General features: G+C 40.5%; 1 protein-coding gene across 1 annotated transcript in view; it reads left to right on the top strand.

The window, feature by feature from the left end:
• LOC137261818 (glutamine and serine-rich protein 1-like) overlaps positions 1 to 18,602 on the top strand; it is a 34,909-nt gene extending 16,307 nt beyond the window's left edge. The window contains exons 4-15 of the mRNA XM_067799603.1: positions 118 to 239; positions 1,512 to 1,594; positions 1,915 to 2,092; positions 2,485 to 2,625; positions 3,554 to 3,684; positions 4,030 to 4,145; positions 4,310 to 4,407; positions 6,819 to 6,884; positions 7,420 to 7,527; positions 7,875 to 7,970; positions 8,773 to 8,859; positions 9,817 to 18,602. Coding sequence (XP_067655704.1) covers positions 118 to 239; positions 1,512 to 1,594; positions 1,915 to 2,092; positions 2,485 to 2,625; positions 3,554 to 3,684; positions 4,030 to 4,145; positions 4,310 to 4,407; positions 6,819 to 6,884; positions 7,420 to 7,527; positions 7,875 to 7,970; positions 8,773 to 8,859; positions 9,817 to 9,855 — 1,265 coding nt within the window. The 3' untranslated portion in view covers positions 9,856 to 18,602. The remainder of the gene's footprint in view (positions 1 to 117; positions 240 to 1,511; positions 1,595 to 1,914; positions 2,093 to 2,484; positions 2,626 to 3,553; positions 3,685 to 4,029; positions 4,146 to 4,309; positions 4,408 to 6,818; positions 6,885 to 7,419; positions 7,528 to 7,874; positions 7,971 to 8,772; positions 8,860 to 9,816) is intronic.
• Positions 18,603 to 20,059: the final 1,457 nt, after the last annotated feature.

Raw genomic sequence — 20,059 nt, forward strand, 5'->3', positions numbered from 1 at the left:
GGAAAAGCAAGGTCAAGATAAATCGATAGTTAGTCAGTTCAATGGTTACTTTATCCTTGGTTTCTATATCCAACATTTCTGTACCTGGTGCAGAAGTTTACAAACCTGGTGTTGCAGAGAATTCTGACGACTCATCCAGTAGCAGCTCAGATGATGAAAACATCAAGAGCATCACCAAGGAGGAGTCGGAGAAAGATTACGACTCTGATAAAGACCCTGCCTGGACTCCTTTTGAAGTTGTGAGTAGTTTCAGACAGTCAGTGGATGGAATAATAATAGTGAGTAGTCACAGGACGTGACAGGAATGGTGAGTAGTGAAGGATGGGAGTAGTCACAGTGACAGGGCATGAAAAGAATAGTGAGTAGTGAAGGATGGGAGTAGTCACAGTCATAGGGCATGAAAAGAATAGTGAGTAGTGAAGGATAGGAGTAGTCACCGTTGCAGGACATAATGGTAATAGTGTGTAGTGTAGGTTGGAAGTAGTCACAGTCACAGTCACAGGACATGTTGGTAATAGTGTGTAGTGTAGGTTGGGAGTAGTCACCGTCACAGTCACAGGACATGATGGTAATAGTGAATAGTGAAGGATGGGTTTAGTCACAGTAACGGGACATGATGGTAATAGTGTGTAGTGAAGGATGGGAGTAGTCACCGTCACAGGACATGATGGTAATAGTGAGTAGTGAAGGATGGGAGAAGTCACAGTCACAGGACATGATGGTAATAGTGTGTAGTGTAGGTTGGGAGTAGTCACTGTCACAGTCACAGGACATGTTGGTAATAGTGTGTAGTGAAGGATGGGAGTAGTCACCGTCACAGGACATGATGGTAATAGTGAGTAGTGAAGGATGGGAGAAGTCACAGTCACAGGACATGATGGTAATAGTGTGTAGTGTAGGTTGGGAGTAGTCACTGTCACAGTCACAGGACATGATGGTAATAGTGTGTAGTGAAGGATGGGAGAAGTCACAGTCACAGGACATGATGGTAATAGTGTGTAGTGTAGGTTGGGAGTAGTCACAGTCACAGGACATGATGGTAATAGTGTGTAGTGTAGGATGGGAGAAGTCACAGTCACAGGACATGATGGTAATAGTGTGTAGTGAAGGATGGGAGAAGTCACCGTCACAGGAGGTAATGGTAATAGTGAATAGTGAAGGATGGGTTTAGTCACAGTAACGGGACATGATGGTAATAGTGTGTAGTGAAGGATGGGAGTAGTCACAGTCACAGGGCATGAAAAGAATAGTGAGTAGTGAAGGATAGGAGTAGTCACCGTCACAGGACATAATGGTAATTGTGAATACTGAAGGATGGGAGTAGTCACAGTCTTGGGACACGATGGTAATGGTGTGTAGTGAAGGATGGGAGTTGTCTTCAGAACATAATGGAAGTAGCTAGTGGTTGGACAACCCTACAGCTTGCTGCATATTTATTAATCATAGATATGACAAACATGAAAAGACAAAAGCTATATGTCATTGTTACCCATACACCACTTGTGTTACAGGATATCAGACAGCCTACTTATGATGACTCATTGTTGGACAAACCAAAACGTGTGCGGAGAATATCAGCAAAAGGCCGGACACAGTAAGTCAGCTCATCAAATCATGTGTCTTCTTCCTGACCTAGACAGCTGTTGATTTAGTCTCTGACTATTTTCCATATTTCTTGTGCACACGTGGAAACTCATTTGCTTTAATCTTTTCAAAATTTACCACTCTTTGCATTAAGTAAACATGCTCAAATGAGCGAAAAAGGAAATAGTTGTGTTTACGAGGATGTCAAACTTATATATAGCTGATCAGTTTGTTTTGTGCCACTATGTTTTTGTATGTCTTTACTGGCTTAAATCCTGAAAAGTTAACAACATGTATCTGTTTCATTTCAACTGCATTGATGTTTTTCAGACGATCTCGAAACCGAAGTGCAAGCCAGAGGAGACCCTCTGACACGCCCCCTGATCTGACCCCAGCAATGTCACCGCCCAAGGTGGCCAAGTTCTGTCCCCTAGATGCAGGCAGTGTCACTGCTGAAACACCCAAGACAAACAATATCACCTCCAGTCATGATTCAGAAGATTTTGTGGTGCGTAGTGTCAAGAAACAATAATCATTAATGTGGCCTTAATATTTCCTCAAGATGTGGTGATCATGATACTTTGCAGGCCAGTCTGATGTGGCTAAATGTTGATCAGGATTCATAACTCACAAAAGTTTTCTTGTAACATTGTGTTGAATAATACCAATCAAAGTAGTGAAGGTTGACCCAATTCTTTCATAGCTACCCCATGACATGACAAACAATCCTGGTAACTTGAGTATTAAATGTGAAAGAATTGGGTGGTTCTTGACTTGTTTTGAGTAGCACACATGTTCCTTGAATGTGTCAAATTGTGCAACAGAGTTGTCTTTGTACATAGCCCATGGTGGAGATGTACTGCTGCTGACTTTTGACAACTGTACCTGTCAATATTTCAGATAGGGAAGTTTATTCTTGAGAAGAAAGATATGCATAATTATGAGAGTTACCCCATCTGGAAGATTGAGCAGGGCAGGATGATTCACAAGTATGAGATCATCTCAGAGGATGGCAACATCAGACACAAGGCTGTGTCCACGGTGAGTACAGGTCGACAGATAGTGGCAGGTCAACGGGTGTTGAAATAATGATGTATGTCTGCTTTCATAATGATTGGAAACCACAGATTTTAGTGATTCTTAAATTTCAGTACATCTTGGTTAGAATTGGTCTTCAGCAACCCATGCTTGTTGTAAGAGGTGACTATCAGGATTGGATGGTCATCCTCACTGACTTGGTTGACATGTCATCATATCCCATTTATGTAGATTGATGCCCACCACTGGATTGTCTGGTCACAACAGACTGTAGGCATGTAGCTGGAATATTACTGAGTACAATGTTAGACACAAAACCAAGTTAGATTAGAGTGCAAAATTTCTGTGACATAGAGGCATAGACATCTAACACACTGCAATAGGTTGTGCACAGTTTTTCTTTACATATGCAGGGCGATGTGGTGGGGAGCCTAGTGGTTAAGGCGCTGGCTTGTCATGCCGAAGACATTTGATTCCCCACATGGGTACAATGTGTGAAGCCCATTTCTGGTGTTCCCCCACCCTGTTATTGTTGCAATATTGCTAAAGGCGGAGTAAAACAACTCACAGCACTCACTTTACATGTACTGTAACATATATCTTTTAGTTCAAATCCCAGATTTGCCCAGGGTTTCACCAAATTAGTTAACTTCAACCATGTATCACTCTAAGCTTACTCACGTGACTTGATATATTGTGATTTCAAAATCACATTAACCCGAAATTCATTCACTCATCGATCTAATGCACTCAGCAACCTACATTGCACTTGTGTGTGAAAGTGTAATCGGACATTATAAATGTTTATTTGATCAATGTAATGTTTTTGAATACAGAAAATGTGTAGTACAATGACAGAATGTGTCTATGTACTGTATAACTACCATCATAACTAATGTATAACTAATTATTGAATCGTCTCCATTTCCAGTATTCAAGTTGGATGCCAACTATGCGAGATCAGTTTGTGCCAATCAAAGTGAAGCTTATATCCAGTCGGGATGCAGTGGAGATTGTTGAGGTGACTGAAGAATATCGACCGAAGCCCCCAACAGATGGCAGGTTTGTACTGCCTCTTTGTGATGATTGTTGCACAGCACAACATTCACTCCAAATTACTGTCTACTGTCTGATGTCGCCAACATTTCAACATTTTTTCCCTGCTTGAAAAGGGAAAAGTTAAGGTAGCCTGTCTGAATAGCAAAGGTTTATTGTGCACATTGGGGAGGCATAGTGTTTAAAGAGTTCGTTCTTCATGCTGAAAACCTGGTTTCAGTTTCCCACGTGTGTAAATGTGTGAAGCTCATTCTAGTGCTCCCTACCTTGATGTTGCTTAAATATTGCTAGACACTTGCTAAAATTAGCATGAGACTGTAACTCACTCATTGTACCGTTATTATTATTTAGCTTGGAGACCAAGTATGAAGATGACCCCCTGGTTGACTTGTTCAACGTATACCTGCAGATCTTTCTCAGTCAGGCCCTGGAGCCTGGCTTCCTCAGTGCAATCACAGATGCCCAAGGTCAGTACACCAATATTTGGCCTGGAAAGGACTCAAGTTTTAATGTTGATTTACTGGATTTGCCATTCTTTCTCAAAGAAGTCAGATATATGATGACTACATTGTAGTTGGTAGCTTCGATTGTTCACTTATGTGTATACTTAATATTATTTTTCTGTTTTCAGATAATTTCTACCTGTCTGCTTTAGAGAAGATAGATAAACTAATAGCCACTAAATTAGAAGATATAGATAAGAAAATCAAATGGAAGCCAAGCTTTAAGGTAACTGAAAAATGCTGTTCACATTTTGTTCCTGGTAATCATATGTGAGCGAGAGGAAGCTAAGCTGATACCGACTGGCGTAAACAGAGCATGTGTGCTGCAATTTATTTGATTCCAGACTTATCCACCATGCAGAGTTTCCTTCATTAGTTGCATGGAGAATCTGATTATCATGGGTTTGAAGCTCAGAATCACCCTGGCCACGATTTCTGGTTGTGACTTTCATCGAGGTAGCACGTCACCTGACACCATGTGATATGTCGGATATGCTGTCTTTAGACCATGTTTGGTGACTGTTGATATGAAATGTTTGTGTTGGTGATTTCACCAAATTGGTTATGTTACTCCATTGCGTTTAACGGGCTTTGGGGTAGCCTAGTGGTTAAAGCGTTCGCTTGTCACACTGAAGGAGTGAAGTCCATTTCTGGTTTTTACTTTCATCGAGGTAGCACGTCACCTGACACCATGTGATATGTCAGATATGCTGTCTTTAGACCATGTTTGGTGACTGTTGATATGAAATGTTTGTGTTGGTGATTTCACCAAATTGGTTATGTTACTCCATTGCGTTTAACGGGCTTTGGGGTAGCCTAGTGGTTAAAGCGTTCGTCCTCGCTGTGTTATCACTGGAATATTGCATAAAGCAGCATAGAACTAACCTCACTCACCCGCTGTTATGTTTAATGTGTGAAGTCCATTTCTGGTGCCCTCTGCCATGATAGTGCTGGAATACTGCTTGGCGTGAGACTAAACTCACTCACCCACTGTTATGTTTAATGTGTGAAGTCCATTTCTGGTGCCCTCTGCCATGATAGTGCTGGAATACTGCTTGGCGTGAGACTAAACTCACTCACCCGCTGTTATGTTTAATGTGTGAAGTCCATTTCTGGTGCCCTCTGCCATGATAGTGCTGGAATACTGCTTGGCGTGAGACTAAACTCACTCACCCGCTGTTATGTTTAATGTGTGAAGTCCATTTCTGGTGCCCTCTGCCATGATAGTGCTGGAATACTGCTTGGCGTGAGACTAAACTCACTCACCCGCTGTTATGTTTAATGTGTGAAGCCCATTTCTGGTGCCCTCTGCCATGATAGTGCTGGAATACTGCTTGGCGTGAGACTAAACTCACTCACCCGCTGTTGTGTTTAATGTGTGAAGTCCATTTCTGGTGCCCTCTGCCATGATAGTGCTGGAATACTGCTTGGCGTGAGACTAAACTCACTTACCCGCTGTTATGTTTAATGTGTGAAGCCCATTTCTGGTGCCCTCTGCCATGATAGTGCTGGAATACTGCTTGGCGTGAGACTAAACTCACTCACCCGCTGTTATGTTTAATGTGTGAAGCCCATTTCTGGTGCCCTCTGCCATGATAGTGCTGGAATACTGCTTGGCGTGAGACTAAACTCACTCACCCGCTGTTATGTTTAATGTGTGAAGCCCATTTCTGGTGCCCTCTGCCATGATAGTGCTGGAATACTGCTTGGCGTGAGACTAAACTCACTCACCCGCTGTTATGTTTAATGTGTGAAGCCCATTTCTGGTGCCCTCTGCCATGATAGTGCTGGAATACTGCTTGGCGTGAGACTAAACTCACTCACCCGCTGTTATGTTTAATGTGTGAAGTCCATATCTGGTGCCCTCTGCCATGATAGTGCTGGAATACTGCTTGGCGTGAGACTAAACTCACTCACCCGCTGTTATGTTTAATGTGTGAAGTCCATTTCTGGTGCCCTCTGCCATGATAGTGCTGGAATACTGCTTGGCGTGAGACTAAACTCACTCACCCGCTGTTATGTTTAATGTGTGAAGCCCATTTCTGGTGCCCTCTGCCATGATAGTGCTGGAATACTGCTTGGCGTGAGACTAAACTCACTCACCCGCTGTTATGTTTAATGTGTGAAGTCCATTTCTGGTGCCCTCTGCCATGATAGTGCTGGAATACTGCTTGGCGTGAGACTAAACTCACTCACCCGCTGTTATGTTTAATGTGTGAAGCCCATTTCTGGTGCCCTCTGCCATGATAGTGCTGGAATACTGCTTGGCGTGAGACTAAACTCACTCACCCGCTGTTATGTTTAATGTGTGAAGCCCATTTCTGGTGCCCTCTGCCATGATAGTGCTGGAATACTGCTTGGCGTGAGACTAAACTCACTCACCCGCTGTTATGTTTAATGTGTGAAGCCCATTTCTGGTGCCCTCTGCCATGATAGTGCTGGAATACTGCTTGGCGTGAGACTAAACTCACTCACCCGCTGTTATGTTTAATGTGTGAAGCCCATTTCTGGTGCCCTCTGCCATGATAGTGCTGGAATACTGCTTGGCGTGAGACTAAACTCACTCACTCTATTATGTTTTACTGATTGTTACTCTTGCTGTTGTGTTATAATATCTTATTAATTTCTCTGTCTTAGGCGTCACTGAAAATCAAGCCCCAGTTGCGAGAGATTGATCGTCCAAATCTCAAACAGCCATGTCAGGTTAGTTGGGATGCGTTGCTTGGAGGCATCAGTGAATTTTAGTCACATTATTGATAGTCACAGTCAGAAAATGTTTCTGATTATTAGGGCTGCAACAAGGTTCAAAGTAAAACACTCTTCCTAAACAAATCATAAATATTCTTGAATTTTTTTATGAAGGGCTACAGTTTGATTAATTGAATGTGCAAGTGAATCGTAACAACCTTACTGATTATGGTTAATCTTTCCCGGTTTTGCTGTTTTGTGATTTTGAATAAGTATTATGAAAGGGAAACTGACACTATTTGATGCGCCATTAAGAAGGTACTTCAGCTAAGCACTGCATCAGATCAACTGCTCTATATGCACTGGTGTATCTAGTGTTACATTTGATGAGCAATAACAAGAGTGTAACTGTTCATCATCATCAGACACAAATTTATCTTAAATCAGGCATTAATTTCCTGTCTGTTTCCCTGTATACACAGATATCCAGATGAAACAACTTGTTCATTCAGTTTGCAGTTTGTGTACCATATTATCTTTTCACATGCAGGCTTGTGAAAATTCTAGTCCACCTACCATCAAAACTGTTCATTTCTTGGGTACCCCATACGACAGGTTTGATATGGACGACCTGCCAGACCCATCCGACACGTGTACAGTAAGTACCCATGTTACTCATTTCACAGCATTCTGAAGTCCCATCATAGAACTGGAACCCTAATGCAGTGTCAAAGCCCTACTCACTGATGTACACTGATCCACCCTCTTCTGAAGCATACTGTGGTCAAGATGTGAAAAAAGATATTAATCTTGGTGGTTTGCATTCTTTATTTGCATGTTTATATTGCAGCACCCTCTGTTTTAATGATAGTGTATCAGAGCTTGTGGTGATGTTATATACAAGTGATGGTTTAGACATTAGTGCATATTACCAGATCATGTAGTGAATGGCTACAGCAATCTGTGAAGCTCTTGATGTAAGGGTCTGTTCTTGTGTTGTTGCAGGAGTTCATGATAGGGAAAACTGCTGCTCAGTATGTTGGCGTGTATCACAGTCTGCACCACTTCAAATATAACCTGTATAAGAGATGCCTAGCTAAGGTGAGTCAGTGCTTGTTGGTTGGTGCCTGTTGGGGAGGGCCTTTGGTGAGCACCTGCTGGGAGCACCTTTTTGGGAAGCATCTGTTGGGATGTTGGGTAGGGCCTACTGAGGAGCACCTGTTCTAGGGGAGGGCCTTTGTGGTTACCACCTGTTGGGAGGGTCTTTTCTTTTCTGGGGAGTAGTTGTTCAGAGGGCCGTATGATGAGCACCTGTTGGGAGGGCCGTATGACAAGCATTTGATGGTAGGGCCATATGGTGAGCACCTGATGGTAGAGCTGTATGGTGAGCATTTGATGGGAGGCAATGGTGAGTGCCTGATGGTACAGCTGTATCATGAGCTCCTGTACAGCTGTATCATGAGCTCCTGATGGTAGAGCCTTATGGTGCAGGTCTCCTGGGGAGCACCTGTTGGGAAGGCCTTATGGTGAGCACCTGATAGTAAAACTTTATGGTGGGGCTCTCCTGGGGAGCACCTGTTGTTAGGTAGGGTCTCCAGGGGAGCACCTGTTGGGAAGGCCCTATGGTGAGCACCTGATGCTAGAGTCTGGCGGTGAGTACATGTCCTTCCTGAGACTGCTAATGTGGGACATAACGACTGATGACAATTTTTAGACACTGGATATTACAATTGTTCCTGTTTCTAGAAAAGCATATATGAAAATAGCAGCAGACTTACAGGTGATGTTTTCATGATTGTCATTGATATGAATTTGTAACTCAACCAGTAATTTACAATATGCTGCTTGGTACGTACAAGGGGAGACAACTTCTGCACATACTCGTGAAATCTTTTTCTTTCAGGTGAAATTACTCCGGGACAGTACAAAGGGCATTGACAATGAAAAATTGCTAGACCAGTGTCTTCATAACAGGGCATGGGTATTGAAAGTAAGTCAAGTCATATTAATAAGCGTTTGATCTGAAACTAACATCTGACCAAACAATCTTTGCTATTGTTCTTGGTCCTTAAAACTCAGAAAGGACACCAGTTACCCTGTTAACTGTGGTTCAGGTTTTTTCTGCCCAGAGTTATATTGGTTATGTATGCCAAATAGCACCCTAGTTCCCCATGAATTTTGTTACTTGTTTGTAAGTACTATGCCTGTGAGTTACACAAAAGCGGTTAAGTGTCTAAGGACCTGAATGAATATGTATCCTCCGATCTGGAGGGGAGGTTTGGGTAGCTTAATGCTTTAACGTCTGCTCCTCAAGCTCTGGGTTCGATTCCTCTAATGGGTACAATGCGTGAGACCCATTTCTGACCCATATTGCTGAAATAATGCTATAAGCGGCATAGAACTATACACACTCACTGTTTCCTAGCTGGAGATGATGTGTGTGACGTTAGGGAAGCTGCTGTTATACATGGCATGAAACCAGGCATGCACACTCTGAGACTGAACTTCATTGTTGTGGACAGACAATGGTTATATGATATACCTCCTTTAGTCTGATCTAATATACCTAAACATACCACTAGAATAGCAAGTTTTGTTTACACACAAACCTGCTTGTATTATTAAAAAAAACCCCACACAAACAATATTTTGTATGCGTGTTGTTCTCACATAGATTTTGATCTACTTAATATTAAGACAAGAGCATTAAAAAAAAGTATAAATTTTGAAATGATTCAGATTGTAATGAACATTTCACGAGCAAAAGATATGGGCTACTTATTTATTGTTATATTTCTGCACGCACTTGTACAAAACCTACCACGGCACGAACGCTGAACATGTATCAGAGGATATTGTCACTGAATTAAGCCAGTCTTTGAAAATTCCTGTATAGTATCATCATCTCAATGCCACATCTTCTTCATCTAGTCTATTACTATTTCAGATATTTGAGGACTTAAAACGAATGCTTGAGAAGGGATGAAGATGGTGTTTTGTCCCTGTACTACATCCTGCCTTAGACTGTATTGTCAGTGAATACTGCCATCAGTGATAATCCGACTCTGTGTAAGCAGCCAGGACATTGCTCATCATCAGCCTGTACAGAGTCATCGGAGGACACAAATCATCATTTCTAGTGTCATTGTTGTCCTCTTGGCTACAGACTGTGTGCATTTGTTTCTTGATTCCTGTGATGCGTGAACAGTTCGTGATGATGTGACTCATTAGACTGGCATGTATCTCACTGTTTGGGCTGAGTAATCGGGACAAGTAGGACCTGATCTGGGAACAGATGGATAGAGCTTCACCTGAATAACAAACCCTTTGTACTGACATAACTGATGATGGAGCTGTAGCCTGTGCAGCTCTGATCTGATTGTAAGAAATCCATGTAACGATGATGTTCATACCTGCGGGATTGATCACTGGTCTGAGGAATGGATCTCCACTCTGCTGGATGGTTCTCTGCCATTACATGTGATGCCTGCCCTGGTGGGAGGATGCTGAGCCTGTTATGTGGAACCCTGTCCCCACAATAGGTGGATGCCTGGCCTGTTGCGTGGATCCCTGTCCCCTCATGGGTTGATCCCTCCTCTGTTAAGTGGATCCATTTTCTGCCCCACCGGGTGGATTTATGCACTAACAGGTTTTTGCCTGGCCTGTTAGGATTCATGTCCTGATGTATGGCTACATGTCCTGGCCTAAAGGTTAGATCCTTGACCTCCCGGAAGAATGACCCATGACCTGATATGTGGTCACATGGTTTGAGGACTGGTTTCCTTTCCAGGGCAGTATCCTTGCATAATGGATTCATGATCTGGGAGAATCTAGATATCACAGGTGATCCCTGTCCTGTGAATGAATCCATGACCTCCCTGTATGGTTGATTCCTGACCTGACAGGTGGTTTATTTGCCTTAGGGATGGTTCATTGATTCGATGTATAGATCTTGAATCTCTGACCTAAGGGTAACCCCTTACTGGATAGGTTGATCCCAGATCCCCGACATGAATGGGGTAACCCCTGCTGGATGAGTTGATCTAGATCCCTGACCTGATTTGGGTAGTTCCTACGGGTTGGGTGGATCCCAAATCCCCGACATGAATGGGGTAACCCCTGCTGGATGGGTGGATCTAGATCAATGACCTGATTTGGGTAGCTCCTACTGGGTGGGCGGATCCCAGACTTGATTGTGAAGATCTAGACATGACAGGTGATCACTGGCCTGTAAATGGATCTATCACCTCTCTGAACAGGAGATCAGTGACCTGAGGGATGGTTCCTTGACCCAATGGATCCCAGATCCCTGACCTCAGTGACCTAATAAATGGATGACAGTCTTGATGGGTGGATTTCTTGCCTTGCTGATTTGGAGTGATCTGTGTCACAAGTGAAGTGCCGATGGGTTATTGGTAGCCCTCAGTATAATATCGAAGTTCAGTGCCTGTTAGGCTAACCAATGTACATCAGACCAAAAATTGAGAATGACAATGTCTTTTCAGGAGTAAGGTTAGTTATGGTCTTTCAGTTATCTTCTGTTTTCATTGTCATGTAATTAGTTACTGTGACAGAGATGCCTTTATTCTATGGCATCAGCTTAATGTATGGACAGTTTGAGGCCTACAGAACTACCGGGGATGTATGGGGTTGTTTGAGGGGAAGCGGGTGTGGGTTAAGGAATCATTGTTGGTACTTCTCTACAAAGTTATGGGCCATAGCTGACAGTAGTTAGTATTTTATGAAATAATATTATTTCAAGTACAAGGGCATGGAGAACTTGCTTCTCATAATTTCATTGAAGAAGAAAGCTGATGTTTCCAAAAGAAGTTCTCAGTTATTTATAGAAGAAAGCTGATGTTTTCAAAAGAAGTTCTCAGTTATTTATAGGGATTAACATGTCTGATATACTTAGTGTAGAGTTAATGAATGAGAATTGTGTTTGAGAATCATGGAAAGATAAAAGTATCCCTGCTTCAGAATCTAATCAAGGATGAATGCATAATTAAGAGATTCATAATGGAAATAAATACATGTATATCCAGATTATAAAATAGATATGGATAATAGACATTGCTAGACATGTTGCTAATGATTCATGGTCAAATCTTGATGGAATGAATCCAGGCTTGTGTGATATAACATTTTGCTGTTGGCTATATCAAAAGCATGCAAGGAATTTCAGTATCAAAATGTATGTATGATTAATTGATACAGACCTCATTGAAAACATTATTGGTTATGTACAAGGTATAAAGTGGTTTCATTCAAAGTTTGTGATGGTTAAGAATTGTTTGTTTTATTCCTGCAATTTTCTACTAAAGTTTTTGTTAACAATGTTAAAACTCTTTTCTTGGAGACTAGTTTTACTCTCACATTGAAAACATTTATTTTAAAGAACAGATACACCTGTTAATGTTTTTGTTAAGAAGCGACATTCACTTGTGAGGTCATCAAAGTATTTATGTGAAGCAAGGCATGAGTGTTCTCGAGTTTGTCCATGGAAAGAGCTTTGTGTCTAGAGGATCGATAACGATCATTTTTATCAAAACACCTACAGTATTGTGACTAATGTCAATATGTTGCACATATATAACCTAGACTTTGCCGTATTTAGACTGTGTGAATATTCTATACAAAAGCTTCATGTGATAAGACGTAACCTAAACAGATATCACCATATTGGCAGCAAGTAAGCCGTTGATACTTTTTACATACTCCAGCTTCTGTACAGGAGGTTATTTCAGTTGGATAATGAGAGATGTAGGGTGCATTTAGCTTTGTTATTTTATTGTATCTCCCTCTCTGAGTGTATACCCTTTATGCTTGAGCTTGTGAGAGTAGACTCTTGAGAAAGGAAAGATTTCTGTGATCAATCTAGTCAAGCAGCTAATCATATTTTATTAGCCACACAGTATGAGGTAAGCCTTGAACGTAGCACAGACTGTTGAGCCGATGGATCTTATATATATTTGTTGTAGTGAAACAGCCAACATAGAAACACCTGCACCAATATATCAGATTGAATAGAGAAAATATCTGGAGGAATGACCCTCAAAAGCTACAATTGGAATGATGAGTTGTGATAAGGGGAGATAACTTGTGTTCATTATCTGTTCAGAATCTGAGATTCTGTCAAATTGATGATTTGTATTTTTATATTATTGAAATTCCAATGTATATTCATGAAACATCAATCATATTTATTACTTTCTGATTGAGTATAAGTGCATAATAGATGTGTGAATTAATTCTAGACTCTATATTGTTGTCATTGAGGGTTATCAATATGAATGCATTGTGAATAACTGCTATTTAATCTGGTTTTTCTCTCAATATTTGATGTTATTGACTACCAGTTATTTCCAAAATATGAGCATGTTTGGTTGTTTTAGCCAGTGTCAGGACTTTGTACAGTTTATTAAAAGAGCTTAAAATGAACTAATTTGCTGACTCGACACTCGATATTTGAATTAGTTTGTGATGTAGTCGGATATATTTGTATCATGTCAGGACTTGTTATACTCTGGTTTAACATAAAAATATCAAATAAACAAACTTTATTTCAGTTGCTTAACAAATATTTTTCCTCAAAAGTCTTGAAACTGCAGTTGTATAAGTGATTGACTATGTCTGTGCGTAATTTACTGAAGTACTCCTTGTTCTAAACTCGTTACCATTCAGCTTATGTCCCGGAGAAAAGCCGGATACATAGCCTGTGTTTTCTTACATTGTTTTGTTTTGTGTGTATGGGATTGTAAGCTGTACACTGTTGATTATGAAATGTTTTATTTTACAGAGATATTTTCTTGTTCTTAATGTGGTGTATGACCCATATGGGAGGGTAAGTTAAGGTTGGATTTAGTTGTTGTTGTTATCAGCATAATCAATATGTCTGTGTATTTAATATAGAATAACAAATTGACTAGTGCTTGACACCACTCACATGAGCATTTTAGACTCGGAAGGTCTTGAATTCTGAAAAATCAACCTTCTTGTTAAAATCAGATGTTAGTTGTGGTTACTGCTTAACAAAGATACACTACCATTCCTTTACAGACCAGGGCCAATATTTTTGAAGCTCTCATAGAACTACGATAGTTGTAAGTTAATGTTAATGTAGGGCACATACAACTGTCTTAGCGCCTAGAGAGCTTCGAAAATCTAGACCCAGATGAGAATGACCCTTTACATGACCAATCAGGGCAACCTGACCAACCATTGTTGACCCTGTTTTAAAATAATTCAGGTTTTGAAAGGTTATTACAGGTTATTCCCACCAGAGTTTACAGCTTGTATGACTAGTTCTCTCACGTTATCATAGGTCTCTCTTAATGGAAAGCCCATTTCTTATGTCCCCCACTGTGATATTGCTGGAATATTGCTGAATGCGACATAAAACTATATTGACTCACTCATTCTTAGTAGGATGAACATTTGTATCTAAGATATGTTCCCAGAGGTGGTGAGGTAGTCTAGTGGGTAACATGTTTGCTCATTATACCAAAGACACGGGTTTGAATCCCTACATGGGTACAGTGTGTGAAGCCCATTTCTGGTGTCCCCCGCCATGATATTGCTGGAATGTTGCTAGATGCTGTGTAAAACCCATTCACTCATTCAAAAGACCTTGGGAAGAACTGCTGCTCAATCTTGACTATATATCAGATATTTCAGAATGTTGCTTAATTTTCAATTTTTTGTCTACACTATCATATCCTTAAGCATAGTCTGGTTTGAAGGTGAACTATTAGAAACAAGTTCTATAGTCTTCCAGATGTTTTATGAATATCTAGTTTGAACAACTTATCAGTCATGTCATTGGTTGGTCAAAGGTCATTTTAATGTCAACTCTTGTGAGATGTCCTCACGTCTTTGTTTGGCTGTATCGAGGGCTAACATCTGATTTTAGTTTGATTGATAGATTGTTAATTTATTTTCAAGTGTATTCTTTGTACTTGGGTTAAGGGTTCATCATTTTTAAAATGAGTTTGCAATGAAAGGTTCTCATGTTTTCATCACTGAAAGGCGTATGAGCCATATGTAGTGAAGTCACATAGCTGTCAGCATAGTTGGATAAACCTGTGAAAAAGCTGATTAAGATTTCTAAAGTTTTAATGACAATGAAACATCCAGAGTTATTTATTTGTTGAAGCTATGTTTGACTTTATTATCTATTGACAAACATGTCAGCTGATTGGCTGAAATCATTAAGTCACCTATGAATTAGCCTAGTTGTCTGTCATGGTATGTAGAATAACCATATATTTAAACCTGCTGTGCTCAGCTCTGTACAACTACATTAATGATTATTTGTGAATAAAAATTGCTGATATTCAGCATGCTAAGAACATATCTACTGTTAAGCACCTTATCAACTTCTGTTCACATAAAGACCTTTATTGAAAGCACTTATTGGTAACTACAGTCAGCTCTCATCTATCCGACACTCAATAATCTGACAGTCATGTTATCCGACCGGAAATTAGGGTATCATTTAAATAAGTGATTACTCTTGTTAATCTGAACCTCTGGCATTCTGACTTGGACGTACCAATTTAGCAAGTGATCATTGTAAATACATTGTAGCAACATTTAGTAATCCGGCAATCAGCACAGCCAGGTGTATATTGTGACCATAAACAAACAATCACCCGTGGGTGGTAATTAATGTGTACCTTAAGGCTGCTTGACACTGGCTTCGGTAAACATCACACTTGTTAATTTCAAACACAAATATTATTAATTGAGACGATTTCATCAAGAAATAAAATGCTTACAAGCGACCTGAGTTTTCATCACAAGATGTAACTAGTACACCAGCTACTAAGGGAGCCCGAGTAGATATGATTATCATGACATTTAGTAAACACTGATTGTAAACATTAATCCAACATTCTCCTTAATCCGACATATTTCTCTGCAACCACAAGTGTCGGATAAATGAGAGCTGACTACATTTTACGGACATATAAGTACCCTGGCCTTGACGTTACTTTGTGGGACCAGGCCTTAGACCCCCATCCTTTTGTATCTCTGTTATGGAAAGGGAGGGTTTAGTATTTGTATGTATTGGGGAGACATCATTAGTTGTATCTGGCTCATCAGTTGATCCTTGCAATCAGACTTTCTTCACATGTTAGTAGCCCAAATTTAAATATGTTAATATTAGCACTCTCAGTAACCTTTTTCTCATCTGAAAAATATTTGTACTGTTTCCATGTGCATGCAACTGACGCTTTCTTTCCAGGTTATTCAAGTACCACTCACTTCATGGTCTACCTGTGTACATATCCTCCGTCATGTCCGCTGTCTATATGTATATTAGGCCTGTACAATCTGCATTCAGTCATCATTGTAAATATCTCCTACATCCCCTATCCAGCTGGTGCTGAACCAAATTGTTGAAGCATAAACTGATGTTCTACAGGGATGTGTGTCCCACAGAGTGATACATACAATGTTTTAAAGAGCCATCATATTACCCTGACCAGGGTGCCATTGTACCTAGCACCCTTAACACTACAACTGTCGCAAGTCTCTGTTTTAAGGTATTTCAGTTGTACCACCACGCCTACTTTGTGCCATTGGAGGGTGGGTGGTTCCAAGACAAGATTTCGCCAAAACTGAGACATTTAAGGAAAGAAGTTGATCGATGCTGGGTTGTTCCATGGCAAGTGTGTTCACAAGACTGACTGACTGGAAGGGTCCAAGATTTGCCCCATCTTCATAAAACTAGGGGTCATTATTAAATCTTAACTGAATTGCAAGGACTTTTAAGGTTAAAAATAAATGACATCATATTTTGTTGTGATTTTTTTACTGTCTATTAAATAACATCTTGTTCCAGTAGTCCTGTTTATCAGATGACATTGATTAACCAATCACAATCCAGTACTTACTAAAGTCATGGTAAAATGTTTATCTACTATCTGATGTTGTTACCTGAGTGTAATCTTCAATAATTTTCATTTTATTTTTCATTTTATTTGTTGAAAAGAGATTGTTACAGACTAATGAAGTATAGTAACTGCAATTCAAAATTGTGCATCTCTACAGTCCAGATACAGATGTCTAGTAAGCCTAGAGTTCTGAAAGTACTATGCCCTACATGAATGGAATATGACCCGCTCTCATACCTGTAAATGGATCACTCGGCAAATTTGCTGATGGTGTGTTTTGCTGACTACTGTAGGGCTGTCACAGTGTTAGTAAATCTGTTTCCAATGAATAAATGTGACCTCATTCAAAGCTACCAGTGGAAAGAGTATTACTGTGTATTTTCTATTTGGACTTCAGGTTTTCTGTGTTAGGGCAAACATTTGAGTTTGGTTGGTACCTGGACAGGTGTGATCCTCCAGTTGGGTTCCCAGGGTAGCCCCCAGAGGGACGTACAGGAGAATAAGTGGTACCTTAGGTGGGTGGGGCAGACATTTACTTAAAGTTTGATGGTGAAATGACGTCAGAATGACAGAATCCTGGTTACTTCTTTCCAAAATCTGAAAAAAAAATATTCACTCTTACTGAAATATAAATGTTGACATGGAAGTGTTGTATGGTTCTTTTGAAAGAATTCTAAGGACTCTTAGGTGCAAGATGCATCAGTAGTGATGAAATAGTAGTGTTCAGGGATATGTGGTAACAGGAAAGTAATATTGTGTTTAGTAGGGGGTGATATTGTCCTGTATTTGATAACAACAGGGTGAAATATAAGGAATTAACATCATGCCACGATTGTACTGTATACCTGTAATGCAAAAACTTTCATTTTCTGCTAAAAGGGTAATGAAAAAAGTTTATGCTGAAGATAACCTAAAAACCCATTAACTATATGTACACCTACAACTCAAAACGCGTATTCAGAAAGGAAATATCAGAAACCCCCTAGTAAGCGTGTGTATACTTGTATTCAGTAGGCCTTTGATGATATGTTATTACTCTTGAGGTTGCCAATGACGTACTCCTGTAAATTTAGCCAGTAATCTGCGCATTCATTGTGGGTTTGTTTGGGGTGTATACAGTAACACTGAAGTTTTAAAATGGTCATGTTTATGCATGCAGAGCCAACGGCTATGACAGACTGATGGTATCAGCCGAGCTCAGGCTCAAGGCCTATGCCCAGCATGTGGTTACTAACAACCCATGCATGAATACAATGTAATTTTTTCTACACTTTGGAAAATGGCAAGTTGCTGCATATCGTTTCAAATTATAGTGATGCTGATCGTCAGTTATCTATAAAGTGGAAAGAGGTTTAGGGTCAGCCAGGAAAACAAACCAAATTTTGTGGGAGTTATATACTGAGTCGGCAGTCCTTGTCTTGGGTGAGAATTTCCAAGATGACCGAGCCTTGTACACCATGGAGGAGACAGATTTCAGTTAGAGTGGTTATATTGCTGGGCAGAAACCTTTCAATTCTGACGTTGCTTGTTTCTAAGTATTTGTTGTATGATGGGGTGCACTGTTGCCTCTTTGTTACGGAGTTTGAGAGAGTGGAGCTAAGGTTCATGTTGTACAAAACTCACATGTTGTAGAAAGACGTTCCCTTTGTTATATAATTATTACCATTTTACATCAGTTTTAGTTCTAATCAAAACTTGTACAGTGAAATGTACATCTGTCATGTAGAAGTCGTCTACAACCAGTGTGGATGGTGGCATATGTTGGCCACCAAGAGCAGCGAATGAGTGATTAGCCTGTCTTTTACTCCTGAATAAATGCATTTATGCTGTACTCTTGGCCTGTCTGTTTTTGTGTATCGCCACGGTCTGCAAATATGTCTGGACCAGACAATCCTGTGACTCACAACGTCTGCATCAATTCATGCATATGGAATACGATGACAAGCATGAGCTGAGTGAGAAAATGGTGACACGATCCCGTTAGTGGCCTCTTGAGACAAACGTGGATGGTTTTGAAGAGCAAATCCAACCCTGATCGTCTCTTCACCATAGGAGGTGACTTGGACTGGATCTGATCAGAGTCATTGACTCATAGCGGGAAACATATAAGGTCAGTCACTGCTTCGTCTAATCCAGTCTCAATTTCCAGATTACTGAAATATTTGAACAGTGCTGTGTTGAACAGGAAACGGTTTTATCAGCTGAAGAGGCTTGGGTAACTTGCTCAAATGAAACTGTCATTGGATAGTTCCGTCCCTCTATCTTGTCAGGATTCGAGGATTGTTGGTTTGTTTCCACGATAAGTACTGAATATGGTCCACGGTTTGTCCACAGTACCACGCATTTCAAACAAGCGACACACACATGACACTGAGTGTTTAGCTAACGCGTTATGCCAAACAGGAATCGAACCCAGACTCTTCCGTATGACAAGTCAACCACTGAACAACAAAGCTATGTCTTTGGTGGCTCAAGACCAAAACCCAACTACGTGTTTCAAGTAATGCGCTTCTAGAAACGTTTTCGGGTATTACCGAAAAATGTAGGTTTGTGTACAGTTGTTCCTTGACTAGGTTATTCCTGAAGTCCTGCACATCCATCATATCCGATTTTTGCGTTGATTGCAATCGATTGTCAGTGTTAGTATGTGCTCAGCGTCTTGTGAAATAAACCCTGGACGTATTCGTTGGAATATCCTCCTTCTGGGCCGATTGGAATTACAAGACGCTATAAAACTAGTTTCACAGTATTATTATGTACTATGTTAATGACAGGAGAGACAGTTACATGGAGGGAAAATCACATATCACTGGAGGATATCACTTGGAATTACAAAGCGTCCGTAAAATATATAAAAGCTTGCAGATACTAGTTCTTATATACCCGTAATGTTTTTCATGCTTAGACGCACCCTTGATACTGATCAGCACAAACATATTGTTACAGAAATTTTTACTTTAAATAGTAACAATTTTCTGGATAAGTTCTCCAGAATGGTCATTATTGTTTGCAAAGGGAGGCCGAGTCATTGACGGTGTTTCGTTGTTAGCAAGAGGCCTTCTGGCCTGTCGTTTCCACAACCCTCGCCTAGATCGAGGCCCTTGCCGTTGATCACTGGATTGTCTGGTCCAAACTCAATTATTTTCAGACTACCGCCTTATCGCCGGAGTATTGCTGAGTGCGGCGTTAAACAACAAATAATATCACACCTCCATATGAGAAATGTAGTCTTCACTCCTCAGTGCAGATGTTCTGAAGTACTCACGTCATCATCTGTCACGTCAACCA

This window comes from Haliotis asinina, chromosome 14, assembly GCF_037392515.1.
Source record: "Haliotis asinina isolate JCU_RB_2024 chromosome 14, JCU_Hal_asi_v2, whole genome shotgun sequence".
In the NCBI taxonomy this organism is placed as follows: domain Eukaryota; kingdom Metazoa; phylum Mollusca; class Gastropoda; order Lepetellida; family Haliotidae; genus Haliotis; species Haliotis asinina.